This window comes from Spinacia oleracea, chromosome 5 (genome assembly GCF_020520425.1).
Source record: "Spinacia oleracea cultivar Varoflay chromosome 5, BTI_SOV_V1, whole genome shotgun sequence".
NCBI lineage: Eukaryota > Viridiplantae > Streptophyta > Magnoliopsida > Caryophyllales > Amaranthaceae > Spinacia > Spinacia oleracea.
Window position 1 is genome coordinate 14797245 of NC_079491.1, and position 26612 is coordinate 14823856.

At 35.7% G+C, this 26612-nt stretch overlaps 4 protein-coding genes and 1 non-coding gene across 5 annotated transcripts; 1 reads left to right on the forward strand and 4 right to left on the reverse strand.

Annotated features, from left to right (window-relative positions):
- Positions 1–643: 643 nt before the first annotated feature.
- LOC110774682 (uncharacterized) lies at positions 644–6138 on the reverse strand. The gene is made up of 3 exons (XM_021979244.2): positions 5977–6138; positions 3762–4165; positions 644–855 (listed from the first exon to the last, which is right to left on the reverse strand). The coding sequence occupies exons 1-3, from the start codon at positions 5998–6000 to the stop codon at positions 777–779; spliced, it is 507 nt and encodes a 168-aa protein (XP_021834936.2). The 5' UTR covers positions 6001–6138; the 3' UTR covers positions 644–776.
- A 3332-nt stretch (positions 6139–9470) lies between these two features.
- LOC110774681 (uncharacterized) lies at positions 9471–14613 on the reverse strand. Its single transcript, XM_021979243.2, has 5 exons — positions 14432–14613; positions 11286–12121; positions 11000–11158; positions 10440–10693; positions 9471–9697 (listed from the first exon to the last, which is right to left on the reverse strand). Exons 2-5 carry the CDS (start codon positions 12114–12116, stop codon positions 9694–9696), a joined length of 1248 nt encoding a protein of 415 aa, XP_021834935.1. The 5' UTR covers positions 12117–12121; positions 14432–14613; the 3' UTR covers positions 9471–9693.
- A 3837-nt stretch (positions 14614–18450) lies between these two features.
- On the forward strand, positions 18451–22807 carry LOC110774690 (uncharacterized). Its single transcript, XM_021979255.2, has 6 exons — positions 18451–18792; positions 18903–19024; positions 20601–20859; positions 21589–21783; positions 21920–22341; positions 22465–22807. Exons 2-5 carry the CDS (start codon positions 18930–18932, stop codon positions 22316–22318), a joined length of 948 nt encoding a protein of 315 aa, XP_021834947.1. The 5' UTR covers positions 18451–18792; positions 18903–18929; the 3' UTR covers positions 22319–22341; positions 22465–22807.
- Positions 22808–23969: 1162 nt separating this feature from the next.
- LOC110774687 (2-dehydro-3-deoxyphosphooctonate aldolase 1) lies at positions 23970–26523 on the reverse strand. Its single transcript, XM_021979251.2, has 2 exons — positions 26339–26523; positions 23970–25110 (listed from the first exon to the last, which is right to left on the reverse strand). The coding sequence occupies exon 2, from the start codon at positions 25074–25076 to the stop codon at positions 24204–24206; it is 873 nt and encodes a 290-aa protein (XP_021834943.1). The 5' UTR covers positions 25077–25110; positions 26339–26523; the 3' UTR covers positions 23970–24203.
- Positions 25479–25589, reverse strand: LOC130462304 (small nucleolar RNA snoR97). The gene has a single exon (XR_008922400.1). It is a non-coding gene; the product is annotated as a small nucleolar RNA snoR97 (small nucleolar RNA).
- Positions 26524–26612: the final 89 nt, after the last annotated feature.

Here is a 26612-nt window from a genome sequence, read left to right on the forward strand (position 1 = left end):
GAGGAAAACCACTGTTCCTCCTTACCTCCAATACCTCCGTCTCCTTTCTTCCCTTCAATCTTCATCATCTTCCCCCTTTTTTTTAGGAACCAAACAAAGAAAAAGTTTAAAATTGGATTTTCCCTTTGATAAATATTTTCCATAAAAATTCACTTTACAATAAAAACATTTTACACCAACCAACCGAAGCCTTGTAAATTGAGAGTGGACACACGAACGAAAAAAAATTAACATGTTAACAACAAAAGCTTAACTCTAGGGCAATCCGTGGACTATGGACCATGGTGCACATAGAGCATGGTGCACCATGAGCACCAAAAGAACACATGTGCATAAACAAAAGAACATGACACTACGACTAAAGAACATGCAATATAATGTTTTACTTTTTTGTTATAAAAAATCACAATTTATTAAAAATAATAAAAAATATATGTCGATGTTCTTTTTACGTAACCAGACTTTAATTATATACTAATGTTCTTAAGGTGCACCATGCTCTATGTGCACCATGGTCCACCTTCTAAATTGCGACTCTAGGGTGATGCTGAGACCTACAGAGAAGTGGCGTCCTCTTTCGCAGCTAGCAGAAAAATAGGAACAAATGACGATCGATTTTAAAACTATTAACACTCACAAGTGATAGCCAGCATTAAGAGCAAGGGATATTATTATTTTCTACAGTTCCAAAATCAAAAGATCTATAGTTAGAACATTTAGAAGGATAAAATGGACCGAAACAGAAACAAACACCGATTAATGTCATGATCGATTTCTTAAGTCGCTTTAGCGCTTGAATCATTACCACTAACAGGATTGATTCCTACCGTCTTCAATGACTCAACCCGTGGCTCCCTGAACAAAAACCCAGAGTTAGAAACACATTATCAAACATTAGTACATATGCAACAATATTTCATCGGTCCATAGCAGACATTTCAACATTTCAACACGTTTAACTATATTTCACTACGGCTGATATTCGATGCATCAAGCGAGATTTAAGCCTCAAGGTTATCAAGCGGTAACAAATGGATTGTAGTAAATATTGTATTGAGATACAAGTAGAATATAACTTCTATAGTAGTATAGTTCAACCTATCCTTGTACCAAATTTCCCCCATGTCAAATACAATACCATCTCTTATTTTGGGGGGTTTATTGTAAATTGTTGGTACTAATTTACCATGGTGGATTTTAATTGGTATCCTAGGAACAAACTTTAACACTAGATAGGGGCATAGGGCAACTAACTTGTACAACGAAAATGATAAAAGGGGCGAACCTGCATGTACCTTGAGGGGACCAAAGGGACCCCCATTTTTCTGGAAAAAGAAAAATAATAAAATCTAAAAAACTGTATATTAGGTACTACATATCTATTTAATGTCTGCTTAAAAAACCAATGTATTGGTGTAGCTCAATGGTTAACGTACTTGCAAAGACTCTAGACTTTAAATGTGAAGGTTTTGTAAGGTTTTGTGTTCGAATCCTAAACACCTACATTCTTCAAAGCTGTTTCATTTTTTTTTTTTTGTCTTGACCATTCATCTTCATGGTTTCTTACATTCTAAAATCTCTGTCTTTATTTCTTTTTTCACTTTAGCATTGTTTGATGTCTTCATGAATTCTTTCTTGCTCTTTTTTTTGTTTTGTTGTATAATAAGACGTTAGTACTGTATTTTATATTTTATAATTGTTTAATTTCATTAATTTGTTTAGGGGTCTAATCATTTAACAACAATCTGCCCCGTAAGCATTGAAAAGATGCAACTTTTTTTTTTAAAAAAAAGTACAGTTTTGTCACTCTTTTTCCTACTTGTCAATATAATTGTAATTAATTAAATTTCTTTCAACATATAAAAGCTCGTTATATACACTTGTAATAATTTTTTTTTTCTTTGAGATGAATCGTTGTAAATTATTATTGGACTAATATATTTATTTCTATTGATATTAAGCCCACACACAAATTCTTAAATCTTCACTGTATAATTTTATTATGGTATTGATAAAATTTACTACATAACATTCCCTATTTCCCCTTAACAAAAGGGACAAATAGAAGGATAGCATAAGCAAAGAAAAAATAAGGTAAAAATTAATTCTAAATTCCTGGGTCCGCCACTGGATAAAGGTCAAAACATGCGACCTTTAAGCAGGGCCGGTCTTGACTTTTTGGTGGCCTATGGGCGAACAAAAAATTGAGGCCCTTACTTTTAAAGGTGCATGGACAAAAAAATTGTGAATGGATGTGGTGTACTTTTTTATTGGAAAAATGTATGTAAATAATTGGCATTTCACTTCTTAAGACTACTCTTTATCTAATTAAACTAGCCAAGAAAAATTAAGTCTATTACAAAATATGGAGGCTTGGATATTTCGACCTTGTACAATTAAACATGAATTATATTCTAATATTTCAAACATTAATCATTAAGCTAACATAAGACAAAGACTACAACAAATTGACCTCTTCATATCTCAAAATTGGATGAAATAAATTTTTTAATTATTGAAGGAGAATGAACCTTCAAATTGAAAACGACAATGATGTAGTAGCGGGCCATTTAGCAAGGAGGTATTAATTTTTTGTAGTACAATAAACTAAAATCAATTTTTTTTTCTTTTTCTAAACTCCAAATTAAAACAAGTAGCGTGATTAGATTAACAAAAGAAGAAGAAACCATTACAATTACAAGGATTGTACATGGTTTATTTTCTGTTTTCATTTGGATTCAAATTGGGTAATAGAATATTATTGCATAGTTAGCAAATGAGAAATAACAAAAATGGAAAAAAAAAATCAAAGAAAACTGTCCTTGGTAGGCATAGAACCTGAGTGGAGACTTTGGTTTTACATGCAAATAACCACTGGGCTGTGGTGTCTAATTGATACAAGTTTGCATGATACATTATATATCTTAATTAGCTTAAGAGATATTAGGCCTTTTCTGGGCCCCTGGGCCGGCCCTGCCTTTAAGCCTTGTCACATTGATGACATGTGCTTATGTCATGTCATCAATGTTAGTACTAATTTACTATGGTGGATTTTAATTGGCATCCTTGGGACAAACTATATCGTTAGATAGGGCAACTAACTTCTACAACGAAATGATAAAGGTCACAACATGCGCCCTATGCGACCTTTAAGCAATGTCACATTGAAGACATGACATACTTATGTGTCATGATTTAAATTGAAAACTAAAATATTCAACTTATATAACCTATTATACATGTAGAAAATTCTTAATATTCTAATTTATTTCCTTTTTCATATCAACTACCTTATTTATACATTTTCATAGTAAAAGTATTACATTGGTAGTAAAAATATTATGATGACGCATAGGCTACGTGGCGCCTATATGTACCGATTAAATTCCGACACGTAAGATTGCGCCAACTAAATGTTGCGACAACTTGCAACCTTTATCATACCCCTTCTATAAATCTCAATCAATGGCTTCTCTTTTCGTTGGATGAAGCTTAAACTTATATGAACTTATTAAAGTGATTAAACCTAATTAACCCTAGTAAATTTGCAACTTGACCTGACATGATTACAACTTATCTAAACTTATTAGACAAGGGGAAAGAACGCACCCTAAGACTTCCATGTATTAGTGAACAATTCTGTATATTAGTCAACTTGAAACACCAAATGAAATGATAAAATGCGCACAAGCTTAAATGAACTAGTAATAACATCAGTAATTGTTAGGGTGCACAAAGAGATCGAAAACAGAGAGACAAACCTTGTGAGGGGATTGCCATGGATAGGATCATTAACAGGAGTCTCAAACTCCTGAACATTTGCAACCTTCCGAAAGAAGGACTTCTTTATGAAATCTTCAGACTCTTGGGTAACACGATCAGGCTCGTCTACCTCCGATACCATCTCTCTCCGGCTCTTCTTGACTCGAACAGCAGGGGCGTGCATGAACTGCTGCTTGGCAGTGTGTACTCCCAAAGCTACAGCCAGCCCTATCATACCCAATGCTACATAAACTGGTACATAGTTGCCACCCTTTGCTTTTCCTTTACTAGGCTCCCCTTCAGTTGAAGCCGCATACGCCTTCATCTTCGGCGTTGTTCCTGTCATTGATTTTATTCCTCGCCCTCTGTCTAACAGCGGCACTATTCTCTTCAAACTCCTAGCCTACGAACAAGAGTTTTATTAAACGTTTAACATATCCTACACGTAGCAAGCTCTTTGTTTTTTTTTTTTGGTGTTACCACCCGGTTCACCCTTAGAGCTAATCCGGATTCGGGACGAGTTATGGGTGGATAGATTTCAGTATCCTCCCAATTATTGTTATGGGGGATCGAACACAGGTTCTCCCTACCAAGTTCAGCCCCAATCACCACTGAACCAGCAAGCTCTTTATTAATTGCTCAAAGTATTTTATCCGGTCTAATTAAACATTTGCAAAAATGATATATATTGTCATCATAAGCAAATATTAGTAAAACGGCCAATAATTACCACATAATACTTCCTCCTCCTCTTTATCGATGAGGCACTTCACTTTTTGCACCATTCACATACTCTATAATAGAGAAGATGCTAAAAATAGCAAATTATGATAAACTAAACATCTGCAACAAATGAGATACAACACCCATATGCAAAAATGAAATCAAGTTTGAATTCCACAAATGTTTTAAGTTTGAGTTTCACGAATGTTTTAAGTATCGGGTAAAAGGCTTATATCCGTAAGACATTAAATGTTTTAATCCTGAGTTAGAGGCACATAAATTAACATTTAGTTTAAATATTTATCATTTGTGAAATTATATTTCGTAATTCATTTAATTTATAATTTAGTATTTAATGATGAAGTCTGAGTGATTTAAATTTATTCAAATTGCATGGAAGACTAACTTCAATTTTATTTATGTATTATGGGACTTAAACCGATGTATAATGATACATACACATGAATAGTTCTCCCCACCGTGAACTCCATCTAAGATTGGTAACACTTAACCCAACAAGAGTACAAATAAAATGACTTAACCACTTACACGTACTCCATTCATATAAAGAAATCCCACACAAATTTAAACTAATAGAGCACTAAGAACATATTAATTCTCCATTAAGGTGCGTTCTATTCACTCATGTTTTTTTTAGTTTATCTAAATTTATTAGAACTTATCAAAATTTATTTTGATTATAAAATATTTTTAGATCCCCATAATTTTCCCAGACTTATCATATAAGAAGATATCTAAACTTAAATAAACATAAGTTTATTTCACAAAAAATAAGTGATAATCGAACAAAACTTGTCCAATATTAATTGTCCATGTCTTAGACCTCTATTACAATCCAATTCCATTAATTCAAAACATTCAACTCCGTTTTCGAACTTTCAATCTATATACTTCCTCCGTTTCAAAAAGATCTTCACAGTTACTATTTGCACGAACTCCAATGCAATATTTAACTACTAATATATCCAATTTCGTATGTGAAAAAATTATAAAAAATTGATATTATGAAAATACATACCGAGAACAATCTGATAAAATCTTACATGTAATGTTTTGATGTATATAATAGTGAAAATTTACGGTCAAAGTTTTTATACTTTGGACACATTTTCCAAAGCGTAAAGAACTTTCAGAAACGGAGGTAGTATGCATGGTTTCCATAATTAAGTCTTAGACTAGCACATAGCCCCTTTGTTTCATGAAGATCTTTGGTAACTTCTACAAGCATATAAAAAGAAAACAATATCACTCGCGGATTTTATTAGATTTGTTTCGATATAAATTTCATAATACTGATTTTTCATAATCCTTACTACTATAGAACTAAGGATATTAATTGCTCAAAGATAGAACGGAAATTAGTAATACTCAACCAATCTGGCAAGCTAAGGTTTGTAATAGTAATTAACAAATTATAGTATAGAGCTAAGGATATTAATTAATGGTAAAAAATAAAAAGAAGAACATTACCATTCCCTCCCTAATTAAAGCCATAGTTGAAGCTTGCTTGAAGAACAACGATGTTTTGAGTGGTAATTAGCTTATATTAATCTGTAAAAATAAGAGAAGGATTTATGTGGAATGTAATTTAGTTGGTTCTATATTTCTTTTCTGTAGCAGGGTTAATTTTATTATCTGTAATGTAAATGTTGATTTTTAATATTGCACGAAAGGGAAACTTATGAATATCATCCACGAGGCAGTTACAAAAATACGTGTTTCATTTCTAGAGTGCACACTTCACCTACTTAACCTTATAGAATTGACACCTGCTCATGACACGTGATCCTGTTACCCGCAGTCCGCAAGAGAGCAACATCAGCGCGAAGTCTTAAGACTTGAATTTTGCTGACATGGCATATGACTCACGTAATTTTAAGAGACATATCAATTTGAAGCATTGAAATGGGTTAGTCTTAACAAAGTCTTAAATCGAATCTTGAAAAACTAAGACTAAACTTAAAACTCAATATGTGAGTTAAATAAAATAAATAAACTAAAATATTATATTATTTGATATGTTTTATACGAGTTTGAGGGGTGAAGAACTAAATTTAAATGAATCTTAAGAAGTCTTAACAAAATTTAAATAATTAAATATTAGTGGAAAGCTGACATGACATATGAGAAAAGTCTTAAGATAAGACCCCTTAATGTTACTCTTATGCATAACAAGAGATTGACTTCATATATTTTGTTCGTCAAGATTTACCAATGTTATTAAGTTATTACGGTAGTTTGGGGGTGATAGCGTGGTATAACCGATCTTTTTAATTACTAATGTATTTTTCGCTCATTTGTTCATTGATCTATCACATGAGAATAAAAAACAATAGAACTTGTGGTATAATAAAAAGGGGCCGATAAGAGCAACTCCAATGGTGGGCTACAAGGTGATGTAGCTAAGTTTACCACATCATATTTCTAGCTACAATTATTTTAAGCTACAAACTTTCACATTGGTGGGCTACAATCCCTTGTAGCTAGAGCTGGCAAAAATTGACCCAACCCACCAACCCAACCCGAACCCAACCCAATAATAAAAGGTTGGGTCAAGATTTTCAACCCGTTTAATTAAATGGATCAACCCAACCCAACCCGTTTAATTAAATGGGTTGGGTCAGGTTGAAATTTTCAACCCGAAAATAACCCGCCTAACCCGTTTAAGTTCAAGCAAGTATGTAATATAGATCTGTAGAATGTGATTTGAAAGATTTTATTTCTCATTTTCTCTTCAACATTGAATAATTATTTGACGTTTTGATTCATGTCAAATACATATTGGAGTATTACTTTTTGCTATGAGATATGCCATAACAAAATCACCTCGCAATTCTATAGTCAAATCAATTTACACTTAAAAGTGGGAAAAAAAATTAAGCGGGTCAACTTCAGGTCAACCCGTTTATAGTTGGGTTGGGTTGGGTTGAAAATCTCAACCCGTTTAATTAAACAGGTCGGGTTGGGTTGGGAAAATCTCAACCCGTTTATAAATGGGTCGACCTGATTTCGACCCAACCCAACCCATTGCCAGCTCTACTTGTAGCTCCCTATAATATTTAATTCATATATTTCCCCTTTTATTTTTTGAGCTACCTGCCCAAAATAGCTACAATGTTTTAGTAGCTGCTGATGTCATTATTGCAACAATGGTGAGCTACCTGCTCATATATTTTTTTTTTCCGTGAGCAGGTCCATTTTCCAACCATTGGAGTTGCTCTAATACTAGCAAGTTTCACATTAGACTTTAGGTTCACCCGAAAATGTAGGGCCGTAATTTTATTGGTTAAGGATTGAGTCTATTAGTTCGAGCCTAATTGGATAATATTTTGTGTAAGATCATTTAGTCTACGGATTGAATGTATAAATTTATTTCTCGAGTCACTTCAATTGTTTAGATGTCACTTAGGCCATGTTAATTTTTGAAAGTTGTAAAAACTAATTTGAAAAGTTGCTTGACACTTTTCACGACGCGTACCCGGAGCAAAGAATTCATTTGTACGTAGGACTGATTATGATGGATTTAATTAGGTTTTAGTCATATTCATGTTATGAGTCATTTTGATTGGGATCCAGTGAAATCAATCAATGCTTAAATTTATTGTCTATTAGCTTAATATTTATAGTAAATCAATCAATAATTATTTATGGGTTGAACCGTACATGTGAGCCTGTGAGGTATATATCAATACATATTTAAGCCGAGCTCTATATATCCGAGTGCAATTTGAACGAAGGTTGAACTATTAATTCGGGTATCAGATACGGCTAGATAAAATTTTCTAAGCCAAAGGAAATCCCTCACTACCAACTATATCTAACAATACCAATGAGATTTTCACCTAAGTATCAAGTTCGACTCCCCCTCCTCATTTGTAACGTCCATTTTACTCATCCGGACCAAAAAGAGTAAAAAAAAAAAATCATTCAGATTCCGTAATCCGTACTACACAAGTATTAGTGAGCTACGAAGTAAATGAATCATCTTTCCACATCTAATCTTCCTCATCATTCTGCACTATCAAAGATTCAAAGATGAATAGCTAAAAAAAGCATGGATTCTCCCCAACTTTAGCAGTGATCAAGGAGGTTGTGGACGGTACAAAGCCACTGAAGAAAGCAAAAGAATGGCATAAAATGTCTATTTAATTCACAATAATATTCCTCCCAATCCATATTATTTGTTGCTTAACACGTAGATTAGAGCAGCTAATTACCCTTTGAGCATAATTAAGCTCTTTTTAAGTGGGCCAAAGCTGCACCCCACATGCTATTCTTGTAAGCCTATAAAGTTTATGGTAAACTAATCAATAATGTTAATTAGTGGGGGTGTAATTAAACAATTAAACCAACATTAATCCAGCACAATTGGACCCAATTGGTATGAGAAACTTGAGAGAATCTAGGGGACCATTTTTCCATTACCATTTATACAATCTTGTATAAATAATCAAGTACTACCCAAGGTAGTGAAGAAGATTACCAGTTCATTCCTCTGATAATCTTTCATACTTTGTCATGGTTTTCGCCGCTTAATTAGGGTCAGCTGGAGTCGGTTTTCTTGATCATGTCGATGGATGAAGATGAAGACGACGAAGAAGAAGAAGAGTGTAAGAATGATATGATCATGTCATTGAGTAAATGATTTCAGTTGGTGTAAACTTGACCAGGACCATCAAGGTTCATAAGGCAAGTCAACTAGGCAAAGGGAAGGCAACGCCTTTCTTCCAGTTTTTCTTATTATTGTTTCTGTTTTCATGGGCTTCTTTGTATTCGAAGCTTGCTCCCTATGTATCTGTATGTAGTATATCTTTCATCCTCGTCTTCTTCGGATATGTTTGTGATATTAAAGTTAATGTGTTCTTACTCCTAAATTCATACTAAATTCATGGCTACTGACTATTGTTAAGCTATCTGGTTGTGTTATGGCGCGTTTCTGCTGTTATTGCAGGGAGATAACAGAATTACTGAAAAGGCATATGTAGTACTAGTATTTATTGATGAAAAGGCAGACAAAAGTATCAAGAGTTCATCATCACTTATCATAGATTGAATACGTAGTATATATACATCATGTATGCATCAACTTCTAGTAAACTCAAACTCGCCTGTAGTTCACCTGGGCAGGGTCACTAAATAGACACCGTTCAATCAAGAAATGGATGTTTACTGCGCTCACTCAGCAGATCAGCTGTATGCAGGAAAACATAAACAAGAATCAACTGTCAGATAACAGATAACAGATTCATACAGTCTGAACAATGACTCAATGAAAAACAGTGTCTAATATTACTGCTTAAAGGGCTAGAAGGAAGTGGCTGCATACTATCCCAGCCTAAGGAGTAAGAATACCTTTGCACCAGATGTATTAGCCAAAGACTAACTACATTTAAAGCACAACTGATTTCTGTTGTTCTAAATGTTTTCGCAAATGCTAAATTGTAATGGTTAACTTGTTACTTGTACTAAAAGTTACACATGGTGCAAACGATTAGCTTAGTACCTAAAACCCTACTAATATTTCCTTTTCCAAAAATAAAGATGCAGTCTGATCAGGCTACATTGACACATGGTTGTGGTTAGCTCTTCAATTCTAGTTCATCATTCATCTTCGTTATATGGTTCCACTCGTGAAGATAACAAGCTTGAAGATATAGTGACGTCAAACCCTTTTGAAACATTAAGCTAGCTTAACAGTTATCAGGAGTTATCAGTTATCAACCTTCTATCTATCTGGTGCCAGCAAGATTCAAGATCTCAAACTAAAAAAAAAAACTGAGGAAGTTCCACTATCAAATACTTGTACTTGGTAACATTCAATGAGGATAAGCTTTATCCATGGCATTATGCCCGGTTTCATTTCTTACCCCCCTAGTCTGTATGCTGAAGTTATGTTCATCCACAGAAAGAAATGTAGAGTAGAGAAATCTTACAGAGATTGAAGGGTTGAAATATCCTTGTGCATTGGTAATTGTTCGGCAACCAAAATGTAGAAAAGGCCCATAACTCCAGTGTGTTTCTGAGAACTACTGTAATTGGATTCTAGAACCAGTGTCTCTCCATCATTTATCTTGATAGAGCCGGGTTCAGGGTAACAGGTAGACATTCCAACAATATATCCATCCTCATTTCCTGCTTCATTTCCATTTCCATAGGTTGGAGTCGAGGAACAAATAGTGCGCCCATCCTGAATCAATTTCATAATGGAAAATCAGAAAATTTAGATGTCTACTAGCTCTTAATGATGACAGAAAATGAATGAACATAACTCTGAGGCTACTGTTTTAACATTTCAGTTTTCTGAAGCTAAGTACTCGACCTCAGAGGAAGTTGCAGACACATGTTACAGAGATCAGTGAATCTCTACTGTCTGAAAATCAACTTGAATCCCAAACTTGGACAAAAAAATTCATTAAAATTAAGTTGGAACACTGAATCAGGGAGTATAAGTCACACATGGATTATATAAAGGAAAATAAATGTTGATAATCACCTTTCTGTAAAGCGTCGAGCCAATTCCTCCTGCATGCTGATGGGCAACGCCATAAACTACATACCCGCCTCTTGGCATCTTGAAGCTTAGCCTCTTGGTGTCTATGCATCCATTAGAAGAAACAGTAGATGAATCACAAGGATTGACTTCATACTCTATCTGCATGAACATTGTTTCAGACAGAAAGAAATGTTCGTTTTAAACTGGTTTAAGACCCAGAATATACTCCAAAGGCACGGCAAAGTTATAAAAAAAAAAAAAAAAGAAAGGGAAAAGGAAAGGTTACCTTGCAGTCATGCCCTTTACTGGATGGCTTCCAAGTATCAGTAACATCAAAGATGTATATTTTAACAGGTAGAAATGATTCATTCCAATCAAACCACTCGACAGTATACTTCATGTACAACCTCCTCAATGAATGTTCAACACCTTCCTTTACCTTACATTGTGTGTTATCATGGCAACATCTCATTCCTCCTTCATAATCTGGGATAATGTATCTTCCATATTCATCTATCGTAGTATTGTAGAGACTGCGTCTGCATTCAGTGCATCCAAACCTATCCACCACACCCCGAGTATCAATAGCATGAACATTCAGAACCCATCTCTCCTCGTACCCTTTTGGTATCTCAGCTGGATTACCAACCTCTATCGCATAAGGATCTGGCACGTTTGTGTCTGTTTTTCGGGTTTCAGACCCCAATCCAAAATACTGCATAAGATTTCCACATACTCCAGTGTTTCCAGCCAACATAAAATCTGACCCTTGATGAAGTCTTGGATCACTGTTAAGAACTTTATCCTCGAAACCTACACGTGCATAATATCTCACAACCAACCAGTGGTGGAGGTAAGTGTCCTTAAGAGTGACAGGAACTCCACCCTCATCAACTACTTCAGCATAGAAGCTCTTAATCCCAATGTGACCCTTAGGAAAGTCGATGTTGTAATAGAATCTGTTCACTACTGATCCAGGATTCATGTCAAACTCGGGTGATAAATAAACACCTGATTTCAGCCTGCTCTCATCTGGTATATGAGCCTTTATAATTTGACAAGATACAGTCAGGAATAAAGCAAAGCTGTAGAGCCATGATAGTTGAGGTTTTGCCATCTTCACTGCATAGTGCCAAAATGGATGAGTCAAATAATCAGAAACATCTAAATTTTTTACTATAAACTTTCTATATATGTTTTGAGAGTTACAAGAATAGGCCATGCCATTGCCAATGACCAACAAAAGAAAATTAGTTACTTTAAGAGATATCCTTTAGGATTAATTATTTACAAACTAGTGATCACCAAGGAGTTGTATTAACCAAAAACATTATATAACTAGAAACTACAGTTTTGTTAACAGCTGCTGATCCAAAAACTTCGCTTTAGTCATACCAAAAGCTTCGTTTAGACAGTATTCTATCTCCTAATTAAGGTTTTATAACAAATGAAGCCTGCTGCTCCTGATCAAAGACGTAAAAGTCCCTTATCAGATCACTTTTCTTAATAAGGTTTGAAAGAATCATACAGTTAAGTACTAACCAATCTGTGAATCATATCATACATTTATCAGAACATGTTTTGTAGCTCTGTAGTGTTAATCCTAGGATTAGCTCTCAGGATAGAATTTGGTTTGATAACATTTGCAAATGATGTATTCTTTTGATGTAATTACTAATTAGGTCTGTTTTAGGCTAGTATGCCTAGGTTGTTGGTTTAGGGGTTTGGGTTTTTGTACCAGGGTCCATCCTTTTGAGTTGTAAAAAGCTGTTTGGGAATTGAAATATACATCTTAACTTGCTTACCAAAACAAAAAATTCTGTGAAAGTTACTGCAACAACACATTTTACAAAACATAGTCCAAGCAGTAGAATGTTTCCACTGTCATCATAACGTGCCTAATGCTCAAAGCTATGTCTTTGAGCAGACTCATGTAGAAAATCTGTTCTGCGCGTTATGTTTCCACTGACCTTAGAAAATTTCGTCAATGGCTTTCCTTCATTAAGACGAATATATGGCTTCTTAGTGTTCCATGTTTGCAAAATTAGTTATTGGGTAGCCAACTTGCCACGGACAAAGCTGTACGTGACAAGGTAATGTACTACTGTACCAAGCGCGCGCATGGCTAAAACAGTTGCAATCTAACTAACTATTCATAAATTGAAGACTATTTAGCTGTCACACGTAGTAGGTGAATATCAACCATGCATGAGAATACCCAAGGCCACAATAATTATTGAAGTTGGTTGCTTGTTATCCAAAGTGGGGTGATGTTCCTTAAATACGCGGTATACACTGTACTAAGGAATAAGGCGTCCATAGAGTTAATAGACATGATCCCACAGACATCTGACAAAAACCAAAGTGACTTAAATAAAAGTTAAAAAAACGAACACATTCAAATCGCACAATGACCCCGGGCCGCACAAAACATCATCCAATTATACCCGATCCGTAACCGACCAATGACCTGATTTGACAGTTCTAGTTCCTGAAACATGAATAAAGATTGCATGGTCCGTATGAAAGGCCTCGTTTCTTTGGTACTTCCTCAATTTCCCAGTAATAGATGCATCATTTTGATTTTTAACACTATTTATATAATATTCTCGTTTGGAAGAAATATGACTCCTCCAAAAAAAACCATTCTATCAAGTAATGGTAATTACAATAGAATACTACATCAAATCGGTTTTAGATCATCTAGAGTTCTAAAATAACTCTATCGTCCATTGAATGAAAAATCAATGGCTCATGTATTATCTTTCCAAAATCTCCCCTACTTTTTCTCATCAAAATCCACTCCACCTTTGATTTTCCCTTCCTACTAATATGAGCCATTGATTTAAAAATGTTTATGTATGGTTTATATGTAACTATACCCTGTAGAGTTTTATTAAGACTTTAGAGGATCCGGATTCCTTCAAATCACACCCTAACTAGTAACATTTCGTAAAATGGCAACCAAGATTTAAGCAAATTACACCCTAACTAGTAACTAGTAAAATTCCCGCCAGACGAGAATGGTTCGACAAATCGAGCTACCATGATTAATTGATTACTCTCAAAATCCGATTCCCATTTCTAAGCTAGACTAATTGAAGCATTTTATAAAGAAAATTAAGCAATACTTTTATAGGCATTCACTTTTATTACCTTATTTAACCAAAAAAAACTTTCATAACATGATCCTAAGGTGTACCTTATCGTCACAATTTTTTCTACAATTAGTAAGGAACAGGGTTACAGGGGAAATATTCATTATCGACAGAAGATAAGACGTAAAGAAACTACGTTGATAGATGGTATTGGTATTATTGGTATATAAACAAGGAAAAGGGAATAAACAAAGAGAGATTAGTCACAGGATTAAACTATAATTACAGGATAGAAGAATAATTAAGGTTTAATTAGTATAAAAGTATAGCGTACCTAATGGAAGAACTGTCAAGGGCTGGATCGAGGTTGAGGAGGTTGAGGAGCTTGATTAAGTTTTGTTGATAAAGAGAAGTTAAAAGGAGGGAGAAAGGTTAATGAGCTAATTTTTGCGGAACTTCACAAAGCCACAAAATCAAATGGACCGCCACAAATCCACAATACTGGTTCTTATAAGTCACATGACTTCATTGATGACGAATTGGTATTTACTACTCCCTCCGTCCTATAACTATTTTTCTGTTTGACCAAAAATACGAATTTTAAGAAAAGTGGAATATAGTACATGAAAAAGTGGAATAAAGTACAAATGATGATTAAGTTATATGGAAAAGTGGAATAAAGTACATGTGAAAGATAATATCGTATATGGGAAAAGTGGAATATAGTACATGAGTGGGGTTTTCAATTCAATTTTAATTAATATAGTACATGAGAATGTGGGACCTTAATAGCCAAAATTAGAAATATGAAGATAATTTTGGGACGCTAGTTTAGAAAAGCAAGAAGATAATTTTAGGACGGAGGGAGTAATTGCTTGATTTTTCTTTTGTGCAAATTAATTGTTTTATACTTTTGGAGTTTTGGATATTTTCAAAATTTAGAAATATTTCGTAAATACATTTTATTTGCTACTTCTATTTCGTACTTCAAAAGTGCGAATAAGAGAGGTAGTCCAAAATTCCAACTAAAAGAGTTAGGCCCACCCAATATTGTTCGTTCTTGTCGAATTCGGTTAGGTCCACCCGATATTTTTATAATGGAATTAATTAATTAATTACGATCATATAGCTTGGACGTGTATTTAAGGTCATGAGTTTAAGATCATTTCTAGTGTGGTTTAAGTAAGGTTCTAAAGGTAAGAGAGCTAGTGTTGCTAAAAATGATCGAATCCTCCCAATTTTTTGTCATTTTGGGATTGGATTTAATCCGATTCAATTAGTTGTAGACGTTGAACCAACATCTGTCATTACACCGCACAAATCTTCAAATTTCTACGAAATTATAAAAAAAAAAAAAAAAAAATTAAGAAAAAAAACTGTAAAATTTAGCATGATCCAAGAGCCGGAAACAAAGCATCTGATAAGCTTGCTAAATATTGTAGGACAAACTATGTTTTGAACTAGCTAGGTCAATTTGTGGGAAGAACCACCTGAGTTCATGACTGATGTATTATTAGAGGACTTACCTCCCTAAACTTGTTGTTTCATATTGTTAAATGAATTACTTTCCCAGCTTGCATCAAAAAATAAAAATAAAACTTTATCAAAAGTGATACATGTAATTACGGAGTATAACCCCTATAATACACGTAATAACTAGCTTAATTATCTTGTCCACATCTATACTTAACCTATACCGTATTAGAGTTTATGCACGTCATACGTGCATGATATTTATATGAATATTGTAATTTTCTAAAACAAAAATCATGTAAAGTATGTAATTGGCTAGTTTTTATGTGTGTCTGAATCCTAAGAGATTATGTTGTAATTTTATATATGTGTGTGATATTTTATATGAATATGTAATTTTATAAAATGAAAATCATGAGTATGTAGTTGGTTAAATAAAGGGGAAAGTTGTAATAATTTTTTTTCTAGGAAATAATTTTTTTTTCAGTTAAACAAATTTAACAAGTTAGTAAGGATATAATAAATCGATATTTCAAAGAGTTCCAGTGTGATAATATAAAAGAAAATATTTCAAGCGTAAAAATTAAAATGAGACATTCAAAACGGACTACGTAAAGAATGAAAATGGACGAAGGGAATAGGAGATTTAAAAACTCAAACCATAACTTCAATGACATGTGTCTTCCTTTTTTGTTCTATCTAATTTCATATACGAAGTATTAAACTTTGTCATTCCTTTCACACATTTCTACCTTCCAACAAGTTATACTCACTCATCAAACTAAAGAAAAGAATAGTATCCCCTTAATTGCCTGGAAAACAATATGCCAACCTAAGAAACTGGGAGGGCTTGGCCTTAGGAGAACTATGCCCCTTAATCAAGCTTTTATAGCCAAATTAGGATGGAAAATCCTTTCTGACCCAAACAATTTATGGGTAAAAATCATTCGAAATAAATACCTGACTGATTCAACTTTCTTCGACTATAATTCAAAGTCGAAAGATTCTTTCATTTGGAGAAAGATATTATCTCAAAGGGAACTCTTAAGAAAAGGAATTCGTTGGAAAATAGGGGATGGTCGAGATATTCTTTTCTGGTTAGACAATTGGACGTGTCATTGTAGCCTTATTGAATTACTTGGTACCAGCCCCACTCAAGTAAACATTAATGAAAAAGTTTCGAATTATGTTCTTCCTGGGGGAAAATGGGATTTAGAGAAGCTTAAAAACATTCTTTCGGACAACCATGTCAAGATAATAGCTGAGATTCCCCTCCCAACTTCACCAATGACGACACTCCGGTGTGGGATCTAAACTCTTCAGGGACCTTTACTGTTAAATCGGCAACTTGGTTAGCTCATGGAATAAACCCCGACAAATCAACTTGGAAGGGAAAATGGATTTGGAAAGTGGATGTACCACCAAAAATTCAAATCTTTCTATGGCAAGTCATTCATAACAGCTTAAGTGTACGGAACACCCTATTTAAACGACATATAATACCCTTCAATACTTGTGCTCTTTGTGACACCCGTATTGAGACAATTGACCATCTATTTCTCTCTTGCCCTAAGACAAAGGAATTGTGGACTCTTTCTCTAACCAAACATTGGCTGGATGCCCCTGTCTCTGTTACTTCAATCGAAGAAGCTTTTAAAAACTATCAAACGCACAAGACCGCACGTAGGAAGTTCATTTTCCTCATTTGGAGTCTCTGGAAAGAACGCAATGTCACCATTTTCCGTAATGAAATGTTTGATGTCTTTCGAATTTATCATCGCGCTCGTCACACGTTTATGGAATGGGACTACAGAACCCGTATAGAATCTTTTCTTTCTTTGGGGGAGCCTATCAGGCAACCCCGTTCTCACCCTCCCTCTAACCACCACCTCATCTCAGTAGCATGGGAGGCCCCTCCTCCTAACTTCTTCAAACTCAACTTCGATGGTTCGGTTCGTCATAATTCAGCAGCAGCAGGAGTAATCATCCGCAACTCCAATGGTCAACCTCACAAAGCTTGTGCTTACAATCTAGGTTCTACTTCATCGTTCGTCGCAGAAGCCACAGCTCTCCACCTTGGCATCGTCCTTGCGCGTGATATGGGTATTTCTAACCTCCACATCGAAGGTGATAACCTCTTAGTAATAAATGCGGTGCTTGGTACGTGGTTCTCTCCCTGGCAAATTGATCACATTATTACTGATATTCGGATTCTCCTAAATTCTTTCTGCAATTGGAAAATCAGACATGTCTACAGAGAAGCAAATAGAGCTGCAAATTGGATTGCTAATGTTGGTCATCTGGTTTCTACTAGATTAGATATTGATATTTGTAATAACTCTAGTTTATTTCCCATCATTTCTTCTGATGCATTAGGAGTGCCCCTCGTGAGGAGGGTCTCCTAGTGCTTTTCCTTTTCTTCTTACCTTGTAAAAAAAAAAAAAAAAAAAAAAAAAGTTATACTCACTTATATGGATCCCTTCGATTCGTTATCAACTTGCACTTTCAATTCGTACCCCCATTTAATTCCCTCTCTTCACATTGTCTCATTCATTACATATTTTAATTTAATAATATTTCCCAATTGTTTCATAATTTAACATCTATAGATCATTTTCAACGTGAGCTCAAGTAGGGGATCAGAAGGAGAAAGCGTGTTACTAAACATGATCCTCGTAGATGAGCTATAAATGATTTTTTTTTTCTAATATTATATTATTTCTCAATAATTCTCACACTTATCTACTAACTCACCCCTTACCTATTTTCCACTAATTATATTAAAAAAAATACCTCACCATCAACTACAACCCAATAAATTAATAAGTCAATTCAAGTGTTTTAAACTCCGCATCGATCAAACCGGTGCGAGTTTAACCGGTGCGAGTATTAAGGGACGGAGGGAGTATTTTATAATTCCGTAGAAATGTGAGCAACTCGGCCAACCCACGGCCTTTTAAAGCCGGGGAAAAGAACCCGAATCTGCGAAGTATTTTGAAACGAAGAGAAAGTATTTACTGTATATTATAAAGGCCAAAAACCACCTCAAGTGTTGAACATTTGAACAAATCCAGGCTACCCAACAACTTCCTCTCCGTCCGTCCGCCAAGCTGTTGATCAAACAAAAATGGCAGTCGACAACCGCCATTTCATGACTTCTTCAAACTAATTTCTGAACTATTGCCCTCTTTCTCTCTCCTCTTTTCATCGATATTGTAGAAGGTAATTGCTTCATTTTCTTATTATGTATAGGGTTCTTAATTCGGAAAATTTGAATTAATGTTAATTTTCTGCAACATCAAATTTGTGTTTTGTGTTTATGATTTTCTCAGTTGGATTTGAAGAATAATTTAAACAAAATGGGAAGAGGATCAAAAGAGCGCGCAAAGGAGCGTCGTGAACGTAGGATTACAGAAATATCTTTGCTTCGCACCATGTCTTATTCCAACCAGAGGTATTTTTCTGGACAATTTTGATGTCGTTTTTCACTGTTGTAAGTTGTTTGATTCTTTTTCAAATTCTGATCATTATGATTCTTTGAGGGTAAAATTGAATGTATCTTTACCTTCCCGGAACCCGCCACTGTTAGCAATTGAGCATCCAATGCCCACAATTTTGACCAATGTATTGAGTTTGGATAAAAATTTATTTGTTTTGATCTTGGAAACTCGCCACCGTTAGCAATTGAGCATCACATGCCCACAACTTTGGCCAATGTTCCCAAATTTGGGTATAAATGATTTATGTTTTGATCCCTCGCATACTCACTAGTCACTACCGTTAGCAATTGACCATCCAATGTTCACATTTTGGCTGATGTTCAAATTTGGGTAAAAAGTAATATGTTTTGATCTTGGAAATTCGTCACCCTTAGCAATTGAGCATCACATGCCCACAATTTTGGCCAATGTTATGTTATGACCCCTCGGAAACTCACTACCGTTGGAAATTGAGCACCCAATGTTCACATTTTGACTGATGTTCAAATTTTGGGTAAAATATAATTTGTTTTGACCTCTCTGAAACCAGCCACCATTAGCAATTGAGCATATGATTCGGCCATTTTGGTCAATGTTCAAAATTTCAGGTTAAATTGAATATGTTTTGACCTCCCCGAACCCGCCAAACCGTCATCCATTAGTAATTGAGCATCCATCTTGAAGATTTGGCCAATGTTCCAAATATTGGTAAAGAGTTTCATTTACGCATTGTGAGGTTTTTTTTTTTTTGTGCTCTGGGATCATTTTGAGTTCCTGAGGTTCTGATAGGGTCTGGATGTTGTGTGATCATCAATAGAGATTTAAGATTTTAATGTCTAAGATTTGGGTTGTTGGGTAGAACATTCAGGAGCTTTATGGTGGAAAGCATGTTATTATATCAGGAATTCAGAATACATTTCTATTTCTTAATGTTAATCAGCTTGTTGCAGATGACTTATACATGAATTTGGAGATTTGTTACATGTTAATTAATCAGTGTTTTAAACCCAAAATATTTCAGGATAACAGGATACATTATTATCTGTTGCCTTGTATGGTAGCTTGTGCATTGGGTTATTGTTTGAGTATTTGAGGTGGAGGGGATGGGAGTCTAGCATTTTGTCTACCACACTCTGTGGTGAGTGATATGGCTGAAGATTAACATGGAGTTTGCAAATAAAAGGTCAACTGGGGTCTAAACACGCATGAGGATTAACTTGGATTGTGCAAATAAGATGTGTTTCCTATGGACTCGATTGGGGTCTAAACACACATGAGGATGGTAACATCAATGAAGTAGGATACAACTTTATGGAGAATTGGCCACCACAACTGGTGTTAGCCTTATGTGTGTTTGATTCCCCTTGAGCACCGTAGCAATTTTTCTTTTACAATATTAGGGGAATGACAATAGTTCTGATAACAAACTAAATATTGTTAAAAAATGAAAAGATCTGAAAATTGTTTGACTTTTGGTCGGTTTTATTCTTGGGCGCTTTTAATTTCTTGAGAACTTGACTCTTGTCATTTCTTCTCTTTGGAGTGTTTTAGGTGGTGGTCCTCTGGAACTGTTGCGGTAGTGACTGGAGGTAACAGAGGAATTGGCTTTGAGATCATTCGACAACTGGCTGGGCATGGGATGACAGTTATACTTACCTCAAGAGATACTGAAGTTGGTATTGAGGCTGTCAAGGTTCTGCGGGAGGCTGACCTGTTGGTGGAGTTCCACCAATTGGACATTGTTGATCCTCAATCCATCAAGGAGTTTGCTGATTGGATTAAAATAACTCATGGTGGCTTGGATATTTTGGTAAGGCCACCTATTTCTGTTGCCGTGTTAATTGAAATGCAATAGTGCTATGTAATTTTGGGGAAATTACTCAATTAGGAGCCAAGTCTGCTTTTCTTCCCCCCCTCCCCTTTATTTCTTGGCTGCGAACAATACATCTTAGGCTTACTATATTTCTTCGAACTGCAACTTTTTTTCAATACCCAGGAAGTCATCCTTTTGCGTATTGGTTTACTTATTAAAGTTGTTTCAAGTTTCCACAGACTGGAGAACTGATTTATAGTTTGATTGGCGGGGTTAAATCTTTTCTGCAACCCCCTTATTAGTTCATTAATGTGAAGGAGTCATATAATGATTGAGTTTGATAATATTTCACGGACGTTAATGCCCCTTAAGCCTTTCCCTCAAATGTGGCTTCGCACTTTCCATCACTGGGGGTGGGACATAGTAGTAGTAACATGCAGCTTGATGCTTATCAGCTTATGGAATTATGGCTATATCCTCGTACTTTTTAGAACATAGCAAGTGTTTGTTTTCTGTTTTAGTTCTTACGGAGTAATTCTTAATTCTTATGCTGTTTTTGAAAATATTTAGAGTATGTACTCCTGTATACAATGATACAGCCCTATAGACCTCAATGTGTAGGGTTAGTTTTCCAATGACAAGAACCTTTTGTGAGTTTTTATGTTTAAATAAAATTGAGGTATGTTGCTGCTTGATAATTTCGGCCCGGCATTCATTGTGAAACAGGTAAATAATGCAGGTGTTAATTTCAATGTTGGATCAGAGAATTCTGTAGAACATGCAGAACAAGTTATTCAAACAAACTATTATGGCACAAAGAATCTAATCGAAGCTATGATTCCCTTAATGAAGCCTTCTCCTTTTGGTGCCCGTATTGTTAATGTCAGCTCAAGGCTTGGCCGATTAAATGGAAGAAGAAATGTAAGCTGAAGACTGTCTCCTTAGTTTTTTTTTTTTTTGTTCTTTCAGTACTTCAAAGCAAAACGAAACATGTTTACTTGGGTTTATTTCTTCTTGCATACTCTGCTCAACCAAGAAAGTGTCTCTCTTTTTTCAGAGGATTGAAGATGCTACATTGAGAGAACAACTATCTAATGATGAGTTGCTTACAGAGGAATTGATTGATAATACTCTGAAAACGTTTCTGCAACAAACAAAAGATGGTACGTGGACATTGGGTGGGTGGCCACAAAACTCCACTGAGTACTCAATGTCAAAGCTTGCCGTTAATTGTTACTCCAGATATCTGGCAAGAAAACTATGTGACCGACCTGAGGGTGAAAAAATATGTGTAAATTGTTTTTGTCCTGGCTGGGTAAAAACAGCCTTGACAGGTTGGGCTGGTAACGTGTCGGTTGAAATCGGGGCAGACACTGGGGTTTGGCTTGCGTTGCTCCCTGGACATCCAGTTGTTAATGGGAAATTTTATGCTGAAAGACGTGAAATACATTTCTGAATTTTTTTGGGTACACCTTTAAGGTATTGTCTTTAGTTTCTGCTGGTATAAGTAGTTTTTTTAATGATAAAAGTAATGCTTATCACAGCAGGGAGAATAACATTAAAATTTTTGTAATTAAATTGAGGTAGTTGCAAATGTTTCAGGTGATAGGCATGGTCTTTATTGGACAGAAATTCATCTCAAAGATATCTCAGCTCAGAAGATGTTCCTTAACCGTATTTTTGCTGCGGAAAAGCACTATGTGTCCACTTTGCTTCGGCCTTGGCATTTCTATGTATTCGGGATTAGATATCTCTCTGTACAAGATAGCTTCCAGCAGCTCTTCTGTGAACATGTACTACCGCCTACCATAGTTTATGTCTGTACATGATTTATTTCTGTTTTTCTCTATATTTCCTGTACGTCAATCTGGTTGTTAACTTGCTTTCCACATTTAGAGGCTCTTGTTAACTTAAATTTTATGATGATTTTGCAAACTATTAACTATGTACTTAACTATCCTTTTAATTCTTGTCTTCCCAAGGCCCAACGCGAGCATCAGCAGCACAGGCCCAAGGCCGAGTGTGCATGCCAATGCACTGCATTCCCTACTGCGTTAAGGGCAGCAGCCCATGCTAACGCAACTACCGCAGCAGCCCTGGCAAGCCAGGTCACGTGTTGGGAACATGGCTGGACGCGCCCGCGTGCACTTTGTGTGTATGCGCGCGGCTGGTGCGTGTGCTAGAAGATTCCATAAATGAGGAGGCCTCCTCCTCGTTGCTTTAGGACTTCCCACACGCAGACCACTATAAATAAATAATTAAATATAGACCACCCCTTATACCTTTGCGGAGTTTGCGTGTATCAAATCCTAAACACCTACAATGGAGAGGATGACGAGGGAGGTCATTCTGTTACCTCCTTCTTGGGTCAAGAAGAGGCTCCGATGTTGCATTCTGCGAATCCTCATTAGTTAGTTTAATCATGTACTTTTAGCATTGTTAATCACGAGTTTGGTAATATTTAATATCATCCAGCTGGAATGTCAATTTTGAGTCTAATTTGAACTACTTATACCACAAAGAAATCCCAATGTAGCGGTTATGAACTTAAACTCACCGGGGCATTCTTAATTACGATCCCCACTTTCCCATGTACTATATTAATTAAAAATGCATTGAAAACCTCACACATGTACTATATTTCATTTTCCCGTGTAATATTTTCGCTTTCCCATGTACTTTATTTCACGTTTCCATGCAACTCAATCATCATTTATACTTTATTCCACTTTTCCATGTACTATATTTCATTTTCCTTAAAATCCGTGTTTTTTGTCAAACGCGACTATAATTATGGGACGAAGGGAGTATAAAACTAGAATTAGAAAATAATCTAAATAAAACTGAAAAACTGTCTCAACAAAAGCCATCAGAAATTGGCGATTCGGAGTTATGTTTCACCTTCTTTTTCTGACAAGAACTCTGAGACTGGAAGTGCCAATGAGACACCAAAGAGGATCTATCTATGTTTTGTAAGATAAAAGAACCAGGAAATTCTATTCTAAAGAAAGCCAGTCAGCCTCAATTATCCAAAGCACAAAGCAGGAGTCTAGTTCCCATAGCAACATATACTCCGTATTATAGGAGGAGCGGGAAGGGGGAGGAAATGAGAAACCAACAATTGAAAACTTCATTAATGGTATGCAATGATACATTATAGCAATACAATAAGCCAATAATTCTACTTCAATATATTTTTGAAGAGTGTAACGCTTGCGACAAATGAGTAATGATGAACTTAATTGATACTATTGAGTTTGTAAACATGCAGCATTGGATAATCTGAATTTTGGAAGTGAAAGGATAAGCTGAGGTTACTAACACATACTCGAAAGGTCTTCCTAATCACGGAATGGTGTCAAATCAATAGCAAACTGTTGCTTCCCCTTGCTTACTTTGGCAATAGCAACCAGCTCTTCGAGCAACTCCTCCAAATGACGAAGAGGCCACTGTGTGGGCCCATCACAGGGTGCACTTAACGGGTCGTCATGGACTTCCATGAAGATTCCATCAACTCCAACTGCAACTGATGTCCTTGCGATACACGGAATCAGCTCCCGAAACCCTCCACTAGCAACACCTCCACCATCCAACTTTTGCCCAGCAGGTTGTTGTAGTGAATGAGTAATATCAGCTACAACGGGGCAATTAGCTTCTCTCATCCATTCCAAGTTCCGGGGATCCACAATCAAATCATTGTACCCAAACATAGTCCCCCTCTCACAAACCATAACATTTTCATTGCCAGCCCCTCGGACTTTTTCAGCAGAGTTCACCATCACGTTAGCACCACAAAATTGACCTTTTTTAATATTGATGATTTTCCCTGTTTTGGCAGCTGCAACAAGGAGGTCCGTCTGGCGGCATAAGAAAGCCGGGATCTGGATGATATCAGCAACTTTACCCACAGCTTCACATTGACTGCTTTCGTGCACATCAGTTACTATTGGGAGGTCATATGCTACTTTCACTTTCTCAAGGATTTTCAGGCCTTCTGCCATACCAGGGCCCCTGAATGATTTAGAAGAAGTCCTGTTAGCTTTGTCAAAGCTGGACTTGAAGATCAGAGGCACCCCAACTTTGGTTGTTATTGCCTTTATGTGCTTAGCCATCTTCATAACGTGCTCTTCTGACTCAATTACATTTGGACCCGCCATCACGAAGAATGGTTGGGCTGCCTTAAGTTGGGTATATAGAGCTACGGAAGAATCCATATTTTCAGCTTATCTCCTTAGAGATGATGTCAAACTGCGTATGCAACAAGGCCAAACTACTCAGATTAGTTTGCTTAAGATAATATATTAAGACAATATTATGTTTACAGAACAATGCAACAGGGTCAAACTCTGAAGATAAGATATATCTACGAATGACCAATCTATCATACTTTAAGCAGCATATATAATGATCAACATTAGCTTATAATCAATAAAGACAATAACAGATGGAAACGCCATGTCATTATAATCCCTAATGGTCTTGATTTCGAAGATCATTCCTCTCCCAGATTTTCGAGCTTGTAACACAACCAGCATCCAGAAAACCCATCAATAGATAAAGACAGAGCCAATATAAATCTACGCTCTTGGATTCATAAAAACATGTAGGGACGAAGCTGATAACAACATTCAATTTAACTCTATTCCCATATCAATCCAAGGGATGAAGCTGATAATAACACTTACTTAATCTCTTACTTTTTTCAGACTCCTTCCCCACAATGTTGCAACTTGCAAGTTGCAAGTGTAAAGCAATTAAGCATAACAAAATAGTACTAATCAGCTACTACTACCTTATGAATCCACCAACTGCTTTCAAAAAATGATCTGACCCGACACATGGCTAACCAAGTACTCCGTAATTGCTTGATGTGACTTTGAATCACTCATTCACTCGTACCTGATCTGAACCTACCCGAACACTGAATTTGAGAGCTCTAAATACAGTATGACCTCAAGTTCTTACTTTGAAATCTAATTATGTTTTCTGAAATGGTAACAGGATCATAAACCAGAGATGCATTGCTGAAAACCAAAACCAACAATTGTAACCAGCTAAATCAAAATCAAACCAGAAGTATTGAATGAACGACATTGTCAAAAGGGTATAAATCTTCTATTCATTTTCATCAAAATTATGACAAAATAATACTAGTAAGTGAAATTAATATTCACACGCTAGTCGATCTACAGGAACTTTAAGAGAAAAAACCCCCAATTTAGGGTTCAACAATAATGAAACAAAACCCTTAAAATAACAATATAATGGCCAAATGAGGCCACAATTTATCACTAGTTAAATCATCTCAGTTAACCCAGAAACCACATTTAATCAAGGAATCCGGATTTTGAAGGATCAAATAAATGCATATGCAAATTGAACAAAACAATAACAAAAATTGAATAGCAACAACATTGAACATTAGATCCAAATGTTCCTTACAAAAATTGAAATTACAAGTTTACAACGAACTAACCTCAGCAGTAGCTTGCACTGATGCACTGTGCACTGTTCGAAACCTACGGAAACTGATTGTGCAGGGGTATCGCGGTCAGTTTAAGTTTTCACGAACTCTTCCGTACTCCGGAAAGTTTTATTTTTGCTTTGAGTTTGAGAATTTTTTTCTTTTTTTTTTTGACGGGAGTTTGAGAATTTCGATAGTAGTAACGATAGTAACTAGTTAGGGGTCTTACTATTAAAATAACGGTTTTTTCATGAAATACCCCCGAGGTTTGCAAAAACGCACCAAA